The sequence below is a fragment of the Danio rerio genome, chromosome 5 (assembly GCF_052040795.2).
Source record: "Danio rerio strain M-AB ecotype USA chromosome 5, GRCz13ab, whole genome shotgun sequence".
Lineage (NCBI taxonomy): Eukaryota > Metazoa > Chordata > Actinopteri > Cypriniformes > Danionidae > Danio > Danio rerio.
The window spans coordinates 44436292-44450727 of NC_141025.1; the positions used below are offsets into that span (position 1 = coordinate 44436292).

The 14436-nt window shown below is 35.7% G+C and overlaps 2 protein-coding genes and 1 long non-coding RNA gene across 20 annotated transcripts in view; 1 reads left to right on the forward strand and 2 right to left on the reverse strand.

The window, feature by feature from the left end:
• The window catches only part of rufy3 (RUN and FYVE domain containing 3), an 881807-nt gene that overhangs the window by 665817 nt on the left and 201554 nt on the right, over positions 1–14436 (forward strand). The gene's annotated exons all lie outside the window — the stretch shown is intronic.
• LOC148679708 (uncharacterized) overlaps positions 1–14436 on the reverse strand; it is an 890299-nt gene that overhangs the window by 271152 nt on the left and 604711 nt on the right. The gene's annotated exons all lie outside the window — the stretch shown is intronic.
• Positions 477–14436, reverse strand: part of LOC137495521 (flotillin-2a-like) — a 31158-nt gene continuing 17198 nt past the window's right edge. For 2 of the 18 annotated variants that reach the window (XR_015491622.1, XR_015491615.1), the window contains exons 5-9: positions 5593–5747; positions 5170–5467; positions 4793–4857; positions 4527–4614; positions 2860–3501 (exon numbers count right to left, since the gene is read on the reverse strand). Coding sequence is in view for 1 of the 18 variants with exons in the window: in XM_087254090.1 (XP_087110216.1) it covers positions 3493–3501; positions 4793–4857; positions 5358–5467; positions 5593–5747 (339 nt within the window). In the remaining 17 variants the exon portion in view is untranslated. Of the gene's footprint in view, positions 1255–1692; positions 1793–2859; positions 3502–4526; positions 4615–4792; positions 4922–5169; positions 5468–5592; positions 5748–14436 lie in introns of those variants that run through there. The other 16 variants (XR_015491627.1, XR_015491625.1, XR_015491619.1 and 13 more) reach the window with 16 other exon arrangements.

A 14436-nucleotide genomic window follows, 5' to 3' on the forward strand; every position in this document is an offset into this window, starting at 1 on the left:
ATAAAAAAGAATGAATTACACATTATTAAAATAGTACAAATTCTATACAATATTATAGAATAAAATAATACATTATATTTTAAAAGATAAATAATAGCAATACAATATAAAATAGTATGTGCATATCTATGTAAACTATAATCATAGTATGAATAATACTATATTAGTATTCATAACTATAATAGGTTTTCCTACTATTATAATATTAAAATAGTAGTGGAATTACAACAAATAATATGATATAGGCAGATACCAAATATACTGTGTAGCAGGTAAAACATACTGTGTAGCAGGATTGCATAAAACTTAAAACCTCAGATATTCAGACACGTGACATGATTCTAAACCAATATACAACATTTAAAGTCCTTCAAGTTTTGTCATTGTACCACTAGATGACAGCAAAAGAGCACTTATTACAGACAATCTATGGGTAAAACACTGTTATTGCATTTTAAATCAAACTTAGTCCAATCTTACCATTCAAGGTTTTTTATTCCACTTATGAAATTATATTTAATTACACTGAAAGCTGATTATTCTGTATATACATTTCAACAAAAGGTCTTGAAGGTCTTGTTAACATTTTGTTACCTATTCTTTGGTTTAAATATCTATGTGTGACACAAAATGTGTATAAGCATGATTAATGACTATTATTAAAATAAAAGATTTCTGTTTATTTTTTTCTCCATGTCAACATTGTTATTTGTGGATGTGTTTTTGTGTTAGACATAATTAGAAATGTATATTAAGTGAAAAACACTGTATCTAAGCTGTCGTTTGTCCAAGCAACTTGAAATTTGCCATCCAGTTTTCTAAGGTGGCATAACATGAAAAAACATGGCCATCAGCCAATTAATACAGAGCAATTTTTCATTCGTCTTTGTGTGTGTGTGTGTGTGTGTGTGTATAATACATCAATCAATGTATTGGGTATTCAATCTTAACCCTTTTAACCAAAACATTGTTGTGGAAAGTGTTTGGCAGTGTGGTACATCCTTATTTTGTGGAAGACAGACACAACTAATAATAAGACCAAAAAAAGTTATTAAAAATGCCAACAAATGTTGACTTAATTTAGTTTACACTAGAGTTCACTGATGAAATATTTTTGAAAGCAACCTCAGTGTTACAGCACATGAATCTATAACCTTCCTAATACTAAAGCTTTGCAGACAGGTTTCTTGAAATGTCTTGAAGATGTTCTTCAGTTCTTCTGAATTATCTGATCTCTGCGTGGAGCATCGGCTGCTGTCAAACAAAAATTACACTGCATTATTACAATTAATAGCAAAAATGACACACTACACCAAAAGATTACTTAATAACTGACTCAAAATCATTTTAGCTGGTGAAAATAATGTTCTAATATTTTGTTCTTACATGAAACAATACTAGAATAATTTATAGCAAATCTTGTCATATTTTTTGAGCCATACTATAGTAAAGTAATTGAAAAAATCTGTTCTATATTTGCTAAGGTGGTGGCGCGGTGGCGCAGTAGGTAGTGCTGTCGCCCTTACAGCAAGAAGGTTGCTGGTTCGAGCTTTGGCTGGGAGTTTGCATGTTCTACCTGTGCTTGCGTCGGTTTCCTCTGAGTGCTCCAGTTTCCCCCACAAGTCCAAAGACATGCGGTACAGGTTAATTGGGAAAATTAAAACTGTCCGTAGAGTGTGTATGGGTGTTTACCAGTGTTAAGTTGCGGCTGGAAGGGCATCCGCTGAGAAAAACATTTGCTGGGTAAGTTGGCGGTTCATTCTGCTGTGGCGACCCCAGATTAATAAAGGGACTAAGCCGAAAAGAAAATGAATGAATGAATAGTTGCTATGGTAACACAACATTTCTACAACTACAGGGTATTTTATACCACAATACACCACAGTTTACTGTATAAAAACTAAAGTATAATGCTGTACAGTTTATTAGATCACTGTATTTAAACTAAGTTGTTGTATGAGTAATGGGAGTGAATAACAGCAACATTAATATGAATATTTCGATTGCAGTCATTTTAATTTAGAATAAAATGTAAGCTAAAATATAAGTAGTAAGCTAACGCACTGTAAAAAAAAAAATCCGTAAAAATACAGAGAATGTACTGGCATAAAATTACCAGCACATTTTCCTGTTTTTTTACAGAAATTTCCTTCTTTTGTAAACGGAAAATTCTGTAAAACTTCCGTAAAAAAAAAAAAAAAAATGTGATGGTAATTACCAGTACATTCTCTGTTCTTTTACTGAATTTCATTTTTTTTTTTAAATCCAATAAATTTACAGTAAATTCTCAGTACAATTTACTTATTCCGTTAAATGATTATACAGAAACTTCAGTAAACTTTAAATAGAAACATAAATTTGTAAAAACACTTTATCCATAAAATTTTGCAAGAGTACATTAAAATTTCTTTATAAAGCCAATTTAGTTTTGCAAACATAGAACAACAAATAAAGCACAATGTGTCACGGTTGTAGGTGTGTGCGCACTTCTGAGTGTCTTTTTGGTCACATGGTTTTGTTTTGTTTTGGTGTTCCACGTGTGTCTGACGTCAGTGTTTTTGTCACGTGCTATGTGGAGTCCTGCTGTCCTGATTAGCCTGCCAGCTGCGACTCGTTAACTCTGCTATATCTAGGCAGCATGTCTCTTGTCAGTTTGTTATTTCTCTGCTGATCTCTCTGTGTTTAGGACTGGCGTGGAGTCCTTTTCTGAGACCTTGCTACTTGGTCCCCATCTGTTTTTCTGATTGCCGATTATTTTTCCGGTTTTGGACTTTGTCATACTATATTGACTGCGTCAATAAAGTATTTTTACTTGCAATTTGGGTCCTTCCATTACTCTTACCCGATCATAACACAATGTGCACAAAACAATTTATTTTTTTAACATTACATTCAGTAAGTTATTACAAAAGAAGAAAACTATAAGCACTGAAATTGAAACAGGTAACATAAATAAATGTCACAGAATGAAAAGTTAGTATTTCATGAATTTATATTTGTATAATCGCTTCCCTTTGTTATTTTCTGCATTTACTATTACTTCTTAAACAAATAAACAGGGAATCTGAAACAAACAGGCCTGCAGCTTTGGTAAAAATGCACATCCAAAAACAAAATTACAAAGAACATACAAATTTCTTGTGAGCGTATAAACATACAATATCAGTACTTCATTAAAATTACCTTATAAAAATTAGCTCATAAGTAAAACATTTCAGAATGAAAAATGGTATAGCTAGACTCAAGCTATATAAAAAAAAAAAATTAAAAAAAATCCATCTGTCTTGGAGGAATGTTGTGATGTTGAGAACTGCAAAAAGCAGGACTCCATGTGTATGTTCATTACCTCTCTGTATGCCAATTACAGCAATCAAATGTTCAGTTTCTTTGGACAAAGCTCACATTTTCCAAGGATTTAAGTCATTTAGAACATCCGAGGTCTTAGAAGAGTCCCTTTCATCTCAGCCTATGACCATCGTCCAGGATTTATTTTCAAGAAAACTGTGAAAGGAAAAAATACTTTTAGCTTTAGAAGTGATGCACTAAATAAAATTGCCGAAGTAACACACCTTTTCAGATTTTTTTTTGAAGGGAAAAGTGTTTACTTGCCCAATTAGATAAAATCATCAAAAAATATTTTGATATTACATTCCATGTAAACATTTAATATTTAGTTTAGTTCTAATTTTGCAGTGTAAATAATTTCATTTGATTTGTAAGTCCTACAGTACCTTGGTATAACTTAATGCTATAGTCAAATGTAAGAAATTAGAAATTTATTCATTTAATAAAATAAAAAAAAATTGCCTACATGTAGATGCTTGCAATCAAAGATCACACACTTTGAACAAAGTAACATCAAAAAGGATGATTCAGTTTGGATTGAGGTGAGAAACACTTTTCATTAGTGAAAGAATAATGACACCAACATCTCATACTGAATTGACAGAATGTTTTACTCAGGCACTCTACACTAAAGCTGTAAGTGGTATGGACTTTAAAGTGTAAGAATTTCCCTAAACCTATTGTTCAAATTTACTACCCAGTTGGTGGCTGTTTTTTTGCCCCATTGACTTCCATTATAACAACTTTTTTTGATTGCAAAACCATGACAGCAAATAATAATGCATGCTTGATTGTAGCTGGTAATGTCAGTCAAAAATAAATAAATCTGAAAGTGAAAAACAGTTTGAAAGTTTTTCGGTTGTGATGTTTTTTTGAATGTTAATCTATAATAAAGCGTCTTTTAATTTTTAACTCTTACTGTAATGTTGAGAACTACATAAAAAATAGATATTTTACAACTTTTGGATCCACAGCAATCTTTAATTGTCAATCACCTTAAAAAAAAGAAATAAAAAGCTGTTAGAGCTAGGCAGTGTGACTGTATATCATTACCACCAAACAAGCAGTCATTGTCTTCAATGCATAATGTCATTGTCTGTGGTTTTAAATGAATAATATAAAACACATTAACACATGTATAGGTTAGATGAAGTCACTAATGTAAAAGGATTTAAACCAACCTCTGCTGGAAGTAAAGATGTTTTACTTCTCTTAAGAATGTGGCAATACCAGAGGTAAGCTGTACTGGATTTTTTTTTCTTCCACAACCTTTATACATACACACACACACACACACACACACACACACACACACACACACACACACACACACACACACATACACACATACACACACACACACACACACACACAAACAAATGATGTTAATAACAACTGTCAGTTCAGTGCTTGATAAAGTCACGAATGTTAAAGAGTTTAAACCAACCTCTGCTGAAAGTAAAGATGTTAAGGTCTCTCCTTTAGGGATTCCAGATGAGCTCTTCACAGACACTGCAAGTAAACATTACGACGGGATTAACAATAGTTTAAATCAGCTGCGCCACACACGACTACTTTAACAGCAAGTTTATTCAGGGTCAGTCAAGATAACTAAGGTGATATTTAATCTGTTCCAAAAAAACATTTAATTAATGAGTAAGTGTGATGAATGCCAGAACACGTAACATTTCAAATAATATGCTAACTGCGTATGCTAACTTTACTATGGCCTTGGAACAATACAAAAAATATATATAAATATATCACCAATCATCATAAACGAATAGAAAAACACGTACAGACACAGTGACATTATGCACTCACATTCTATTCACAAATATGAACTAAACCGGAATCAATCATCGCGCGAGCCGCAAAGACATGCAGCAGCAGCCTCAAGGCAGGGCCTGCGCGTCCATAAAGGCGACCGAGGCGGCAGAATAAAGAGGGCGGCGTCCGCGACACCTCTGTCACAACCTGCGTCCCCAGTATGCCCGCGACACCTTCCTTACCACCCGCGACCTCAGATCTGTCCACGACACCTCCCTCACCACCCGCGTCTTCAGTTATATCCGTGAACATCCTTTGCCTAGAGCGGCAGTTCAGCTTGCTCTGGCCCTGTCTCGAGGACACACAGCAGAAGCTGAGTTCAGTCACTCAAACAAATAACACAGTAACTAAAAGCATAACGACGCTATAAAACATGTTGTGGGTATATAAAATGGGGAAAATAACTAAAACACTTACTTTTTCACCACAGAAGCTTGATGTGTATCCTTCTCCGACGGCTGACTACAGTGAGAGGTGTGTGTGTACAGGAAATGGCGTTTGCTTCTCACGCTGTTCCACTGAGATTCTTGCTTCCATAATGCAGTGCGTAACCGAAAATACGGGTAATATTGCTGTAAAATGAAAATACGGAAAGTTCCTTCACAATTATACGGTAGTTTTTCCTGTATTTTTACAGATTTTTTTTACAGCAATGTGTTAAAATCACTAAAGCCAGGGGGTGGCGCTGTCGTACCATCCAGCCGCTTACGGGGCATCTAGCTTTCCGTTATTTCTATGCAGCACACGGTGAAATCTATCACTTTTCTTGTTATTAACCAGTTAAAGAGATTTAAAGGTGCAGTAGGTGATCTTCCACAATGCTAACAGCTTAGCTTAAATCTCTGTATCACAGTCCCTTCCCTGCCGTCGAGAGCCACACCTCCTGAAACAGGAGCACGCGCACCTTAAAGATGACAGCAAAAGAGCCCTCTCTCATGAGTTAAAAGCGACTAGTGCTTGTCCGGCGGCGTGCAGGAATTACAATCATTACTAAGCCAAACTGACATGCTATTTCAGAGCAAAAATTTAGAGTTGCATGGTAAACATTATAGGGAGATTAGGCAGTATAGGAGTATTTACTTGTGATTTGTTGTTAAAATAATTAATATCTACATTATCAATGCTGTAAAAGGTCCCTTATGAAACTGAAAATACGCTTTTTTCACGCGGCCGCCATGCTGCGGTGGGAAGAAACCCGGAAGTGTAGGACCAGCACTGTAAAAATTGCAGCAACATGCTGTGGACTACAAACCTCCAGCTGTTGCCGAGATTTTAAAATGCAGAAATGGTGTAAACATCACTTAAATGTTATACAGTAAGTTTAATTTAAACAATTATAAGCAAATTAGGCATCAAACAACATCACAATCTCTGTAAGAGTAATATGCTCAAGTGTCCTCCAAGGCTTCAGTTCATGGCACCATGTTAAACATTGTGGGGACGGACTTCCGGTTATGGTAGCGTTAGGGTAGGACGTGGTGTGGAGAGCTCCCGAATAATTTACAACAAACATGCCGAATCCAAAGAAAACGGACAACAAAAAGGATGATACACACGACACGAGGCAGCCACTATCCGAACCCTCGCCCTGGTTCCACGCAGAAATGGAGAAAGGATTTCTCAGAATCCAGGAGTTAATTGACGGACGCCTGAGTAAATTTGCAGAATCCGTGGAGAAAATGGGTAACGAACTACAATCGATGAATCTGAGAATGGTGGAGGTAGAAACTAAACAGAAGGAGACGGAAGAAGCGGTAACGAGCCTTCACAAAGATGTCGCGGATGTTAAATCGGCTGCTGACGACGAAATCAAACTGCTGAAAGATAAAATTGATGAACTCGAAAATCAATCTCGTCGCCAGAATTTACATCTTGTCGGTTTCCCAGAGGGAGTGGAAGGTAGGAATGCTGTGGATTTTTTGAAGGAATGGTTACCTAAGATTCTGGATCAGGAGGACGAGTTCTACGAAATTGAAAGAGCTCACCGCACTTTGCAACGACGACCGGCTGAAAATGGCAAACCGCTGGCCATTCTGGTTCGATTCCTTCGGTACGGAGACACACTTAAGATCCTCAATGCGGCCAGAGAAAACGGTAAGCTCACCTATAGCAACTCTAGCATTATGATTTTTCGGGATATGTCATCCACCCTGTTTAGAAAGCGACAAGAATTCAGCGCACTCAAAAGACAGCTATGCAATAATGATGTGTCTTACGCCGTACTTTATCCTTCGACGCTGAGGATTCAGCTGCCTGAGGGACAAAGATCTTTCAACTCCAAGGCATCAGCAGAAACTTATCTTCGACAACATCATCCACATCTGCTTGTCGGATAAGACACTAAAACTATAAAGACGAATTCCGGATCATCCAACTCTAACGTTACCTGAACAATCACACCAAACTATGCTAAAAATATACGGTGGATAACTTTTCTCTCGGATGAACATGTAAAAACTTAACGTTAACTCTGTCAAGAGTGATCTTTATATTGAAAAGCTGGCAAGAGAAATATATGTTCATATTTTTGTTCAAATGTTTACTAACTTGCATATTTCGGATTTATCACTTGTTCGTAGTGATTACTACGTTGCTTTAAAGTACATAATATAAGTATTTGTGGGGATATACATAACTTTTTAGGGAGCTTTAAGTTTGGACAAGAAGTCAAGGTCGACTGTATGATGCAGTGCACACTCAGTCATGGGGGTTTAAAGTTTCACACTTCGTTTGGGGAAGTGGTGGTAGGGGGGATTGGACAGAACACATATTCGATTTATTTAGGTGTTGGGCTGTTTAACCATATGTTCTCAAGGCACTCAGGAAATAAAACATTAATTTATAGTTAATGTCAGATACACTGAAATATAAATATGTGACTTGGAATGTTAACGATTTAAATCAAAGACTTAAAAGAAAAAAAGTAATGTTATACCTCAGAAAGCATAATATTGGAATTGCCCTTCTACAAGAAACACACTTGACTGATCCCGAACATCTAAATCTTAAAAAGCAGTGGTCTGGACAAGCTTTTTTTTCTTCCTTCACATCGCAATCAAGAGGGGTGGTTATACTTATTGATAAAAACATTCCCTTGAAAATGGAATCTGTTGATAAAGACAAAGCAGGCAGGTATATTATTTTAAGAGGAACGATTGGGATGCAAAGAATAACCTTAGTAAATATATATCGTCCTGAAATGGAAGGTGCCGATTTTATTCACAATATATTCTTTAAATTTGCTTGCCCAACTGCAGAGCTGATAATTGGAGGAGACTTTAATGTAGTTTTGGACCCAGTGTTAGATAGATCATCTACTAAACTGTTACCCTTAAGTCAAGTTGCTAAAGCTCTAAAATACGAACTTTCAAGTTTTAATTTAATAGATGTATGGAGATTTAAGAATAAAACAAAAAAAGAATATTCCTTCTACTCGCATAGGCATAATAATTACTCCAGAATTGACTAATTTTTTGTTCCAAAAGCGAAGGATTATTTGATTGAATTGTGTGAGTATTTACCAAGAATATTGTCAGATCATGCCCCGTTACTTATTTTAGCGCAATGCTCTCTGGAAATGCCTAATTATAAGCTTTGGAGATTTAGTGGCCATTTACTAAATAGCTCTGACGCATTAAGCTTCATAAATAATAATATAGAAAATTTTATTAGTACAAATAAAAGTTCTGCTTCTTCGGGTGTAATCTGGGAGGCCATGAAGGCATTCTTACGGGGTCAAATCATAGCTTTTTCTTCCGGTAGAAAAAAACAATATCAAAAACAGTTACAATCACTTGAAAAAGAAATCTCAGTAATGGAAAGGGAACATTTTAGAAATAAAGATGCTCAGCTGCTTCAACAATTGCAGTCAAAAAAAATGGAATATGATATTCTATCATCCAAAGAAGCAGAAAATGCACTTCTCAGATCACGGCAGAAGTATTACGAACATGAAGATAAGATCGGGAAAATACTAGCATGGCAAATAAGAAAAGAAGAAATTAGTAAATCTATACCTAAAATATATTCATCCGAAAATAAAATGATTAAACACCCCAAATTAATTAACCAAGAATTCTTAGATTTTTATAAGTCACTTTATAAATCTCAGGGAATAGAGGAGGCGACGATTAAAATGTTTTTAAGTAAATGGGATATACCAGTCTTAAGTGATAATGATCGAGAAGAACTTGAAAAAGAAATTTCGAAAAAAGAGATGCAATTTGCAGTCACTGCTCTAGCCGGGGTTAAAACACCTGGGTTAGACGGGTTTTCGATGGATTTTTATAAAACTTTTTTTTCTAAATTAGCAGACCCGTTGTTTTCAATGTATACAGAGGCAATTCATAAAAAAGAATTACCAGAGACTTTAAACCAGGAAAATTGTGAAATCACTGTGAAATCACAGTTCTTTTAAAACCTGGCAAAGATCCTAATCTATGTGCTTCCTATCGGCCAATCTCACTGCTTAATTCTGATTATAAAATTCTTACCAAAATGACTTCATTACGTTTAGAGCGGGTACTGCCTAGTTTAGTTCACATGGACCAATTTGGATAAATAGATCCTCTTTCGATAACATAAGGAGGCTAATGAATATTATTTATTCAGCAAAACAAATTGATTTTCCGGTGATTGCTCTTTCTTTAGATGCAGAAAAAGCCTTCGACCGAGTGGAATGGTCTTATCTGATTGCGGTTTTACAAAAAATTAATTTCGGTCCAAACTTTATTGAGATGATTAAGATGTTGTATAGGAATCCATCGGCAGCCATCCGTACTAATTCTGATGTATCTGAACATTTTTATTTATCAAGAGGAACCAGACAGGGATGTCCCCTCTCCCCGCTACTCTTTGCTCTAGCGGTAGAACCCCTGGCTATTGCAATACGGACACATAAATCAATCTTTGGATTAGAAATAGGAGGTTGTATACACAAGATATCATTATACGCGGACGATGTGATGCTATATCTAACTAATCCTGATTTATCTCTATCTAATTTGTCTCAACTCTTAGAAAACTTTAGGGACATATCTGGCTATAAAATTAATTTTAATAAAAGCGTTATGATGCCATTGAATTCGGCTGGGGAGAAAATACCCTTAGATAACATTCCTTTTTTATGGAATACTGAAAAAATGGTTTATTTAGGAATAAATATTCCTTCGAAATTGGAAGAAGCACACTCTTTGAATTATTCCCCATTACTTAAAAAGGTAATTAGAGATCTGGAAAGATGGAATCCACTACCATTATCACTAATTGGCAGGATAAACTGCGTAAAAATGAACATTCTTCCTAAATTTTTATATTTGTTTCAGACCCTCCCTATTTCTATCCCACAAAAGTTTTTTAGGAATCTCAACAGCTCAATTAGAAATTTTATTTGGAATAAAAAAACTCCAAGGATTAAGCTTAGGACATTACAGATGACATCCAAAAAAGGTGGACTACAACTTCCCGATTTTTTGTTTTATTTCTGGGCAGCACAGATGAGAGCAGTGTGGTTTTGGCAGATGGAGGGTACATTGTTACCCGCATGGTTAGAAATAGAAAATTATCATGCAAAGGAAATACCTTTAGATAAGGCCTTATTCATCGCTTTGAATTGTGTTATGAAGGCAGTTAGTAACCCATTCATTAGGCACACTTGCAAATTGGGGTTTGTAATCAAGAAAAAAAAAAATTGGCTACTTTCAATGTATAATAATACTCCGTTTCACTGTAACCCATCTCTTCCTGAAGCATTAAGAGATGGAATAACACAATACTGGTACAAAAAGGGAATACAGATGTTTGGAGATTTATATGAGCAGGGCATACTAATGACATTTGAACAATTGAGATTAAAGTTTTCCCTTCCTGTTAAACATTTTTTTAAATATATTCAGGTGAGACACTATATTACCACAATGCAAAAGGGTAATTTAGGACCTCTATCTTCCCTCCCAATAGATGCTATTATAAGAAAGAGTAAAGAACCCAAAGGATTTGTGTCTTATATGTATAGCAACCTTAACGATTTGTATGAGATGGAAGTGTCATCTTCAAAACTTAAATGGGAGAAAGATTTAGAATGCATGTTTGATCAAGATACTTGGGAACATATCTGTAAAAGTCCCCTAACATTTTAATTTAATAGTAGACATACATTAATACAGTTTAATATTTTACACAGGGTATATTATACAACTGAACGATTGCACAGAATAAGTGATTCATATTCAAAACATTGTTCTAGATGTAAGATTGAGGTTGGTACATTATTTCATATGTTTTGGACATGTTCCAAACTTAAAACCTATTGGAGAAATATAATACAAACTATTAGTAAAATTGCCAATGTTAACCTTTTACCTGATCCAAGATTTATGTTGTTGGGGGATGAGTCAGTTCTTCTGTTCGATCAAAGGAAAAATTTACGTTTAATTAAAATGGCTCTGATAGCAGCAAAGAAATGCATTGCTATACATTGGAAATCAGTAGAACCACCAAGTCATATTGTATGGCTTAGAGAACTTTCTTCTTATGTTCCTGTTGAAAAAATAATGTTTATTCTTAAAAAAAACTCTTCAATGTTTGAGAAGACTTGGGGTAAATTTATTGAATACATGAATAACTTGGATGTTACATGGACTAAAAATACGGATGGAAAAGTATGACACTTCATTGCTTTAATCCTGTATTTGTCATTATTGTTTGTTAATTGTTTATTTCCTCCTAATTTACACATCAGCTCGATGTCTCACAAGTATGTCTGTTTAAGTGTTCTGTCTTATGAGGGTGGGAAAGGGGTGGAGGGTGGTTAGAAAAGAATGTTTACATTTATACTGAAATGACTCTGTAAATTATTGATGTGAAAATAATAAAAAATATATTGATAAAAAAAAAAAAACATTGTGGGGACGCTTTTCTGCTTCAGCCTATGTAACACGGTGAGTGATAAAACACTACAGGCCCCTGTAGCACATCCTCGTGTTGTCTGTAATAGTGTTGTCCCGGTACTGAAGTTTTAAAACTGGCTAACATTGAAGAGCCGCTGAGCGTGGATGACTCGACTGATCTTCAAGGCTGCTTCGCACTCCAGTCTCCGTGTATCTGTGTTTTCACTCAGTTTACTGCTCTTCACCCAGTGCAGACACAGATACACGGAGACTGGAGTGCGAAGCAGCCGTGAAGATCAGTCGAGTCATCAAGCAGTTACCCATACTAGAGATTGTTTGGCCCGTCTGTGTTTGTGCTCAGTAAACAGCGGTGGGTGAATTGATGACTTTCTTGGCCAATCACAAGCATTTCTGTCGAGCACGTGAAGACATGAAGAGGTGAGCTTGTGTTCAATCAGCGCTGTTTTAAGAAAACCATCAACAGTGCCTTAAATGTTAGTGCGAAATTGCCTGTTTGTTTTTCTTTTAATTCAGCATCGTGACAAGTCTAATATAGTGAAAAAATCAGTTCAGTAACTCAAGTTTGATAAATGGCATCTAAAACGTGTGTTTGGGAAAGAAAACGTTAGTTAACTAGTGACATTTCCCTTAACTTAGCTGAAAATAAGCTCTGATATCCCTTTTTATTTTCACCATTCATTCAGAACGGATCTTCGGGTCACTCGGAAAGCGGAGGAATTATATATTTGTGTCACTTTTTCTTCTCTGATAAGATATACAGCCAAGTACACAAACTTCCTATGCAACTCCCAACAATACTTCCGGGTTTCTTCCCACCGCAACCTCGACTTCGCTTTTAAAAATGGCGGCCACGTGAAATCAGTCTATAGTCACATCAATCTTTTAACGGAAGATTTTAGTGGCTGAACAACACTTCGGTGAAGATATAACCCATTTTTATAACAACAACATCCAATGTTACATCAGCTTTGCGTGAAGCTAAAATAGTGTTAAAACAAAACATTACATTATTGGCAGTTTGACACAGTCAAGTGATTGGATTTCGCAGGTCAGAGTTCACCAAGCTTAAACTTTGCACCGCAGCGAACTGCGAAACTTAACGCATGACCCTGCGTTTCCAGTCTGACACATTTGCGTGCGTATGAATGGAAGTCTATGGTAGTGATGGAAGGTTCGGATCATTTTACTGACTTTGATCTTTTGAGTCTCGTTCATCGAGATGAACGAATCTTTTTGCGAGTCATTTCGTTCATTTGGTTCAATTTGCCAAAATATTATTAAAATGTTACAAATTGCTTCCAAACACATCTACAACTAGCCAAAAAGGTTGATCCTTTAAAAAATAAGTCATAAATAGAATACGATGAGAAGAAAATAATAATTCAATGTTTACCAGCTCTTTTGTCTATGAAGGTATTTTTGTCTCTTTTCTCAGCTCACCTCTTCATGTCTTCAAATGTCAGTGGTTCGTTCACGTTAAACTGACAGTCACATATAATCTTTACCAAAGTACACAGTCTGAGCCAATAGGAGCCATAATAATTAGTTCACCTTTCGAGTCTTCTGGTTCTTGAATCATTCGTTCATCACGTGACAGAATGGCTCAAACCCGAGGACTCGAGAGTTGAACGGATCAATTCTTTTTCCTTCTCTAAATGCATATGATTGGCCCATGAGAAACGAATGACTCAAACCTGATAGAGGACTTGAGAGGTGAACGGATCAATTCTTTTTCCGGCTTTAAATGCAAATGATTGGCTTCTGTCTTTCTGTGATGAACGACTCAAGACTTGAAATGAACGATCCCACCTGCACAAATGTGCGCACGCGCGGATGAACGAATCCCTCCCTGACAGGACTCGTAGTTCCCGAGTCATATTAAAGATCCGTTTAAAATGAACGAATCATTCAAGAATGACCCTAGTCTATGGGGAGAAAAGTCAAGTGTTACTGCAGCTTTACAGCTGACCTTTAACAACCAACTACCTACCAATCTATCTATGCTAACAACATGCTAATCAATGCTAGAATCATGCTAAAGACATTAATTCATACTAGAGTCATGTTAATGACATGTTAATCCATACTGGAAACGTTAATTTCATGCTGGAATCATGCTAACAATGTTTATTAATGCTAGAATCATGCTAATCCATACTGGAATTGTGTTAATTACATCCTAATTCATGCTAAAAACATGCTAATCTACGCTAGAATCATGCCAACAACATGCTAATTCATGCTACAATGTAAAAAATGTATCTGATTTTAACGGTAAAAGTCTGTACAATCTACAGTGAAAACCTGTTAAATGATTAACAGCTCATTTCTGTACAAAATACGAAAAATAACA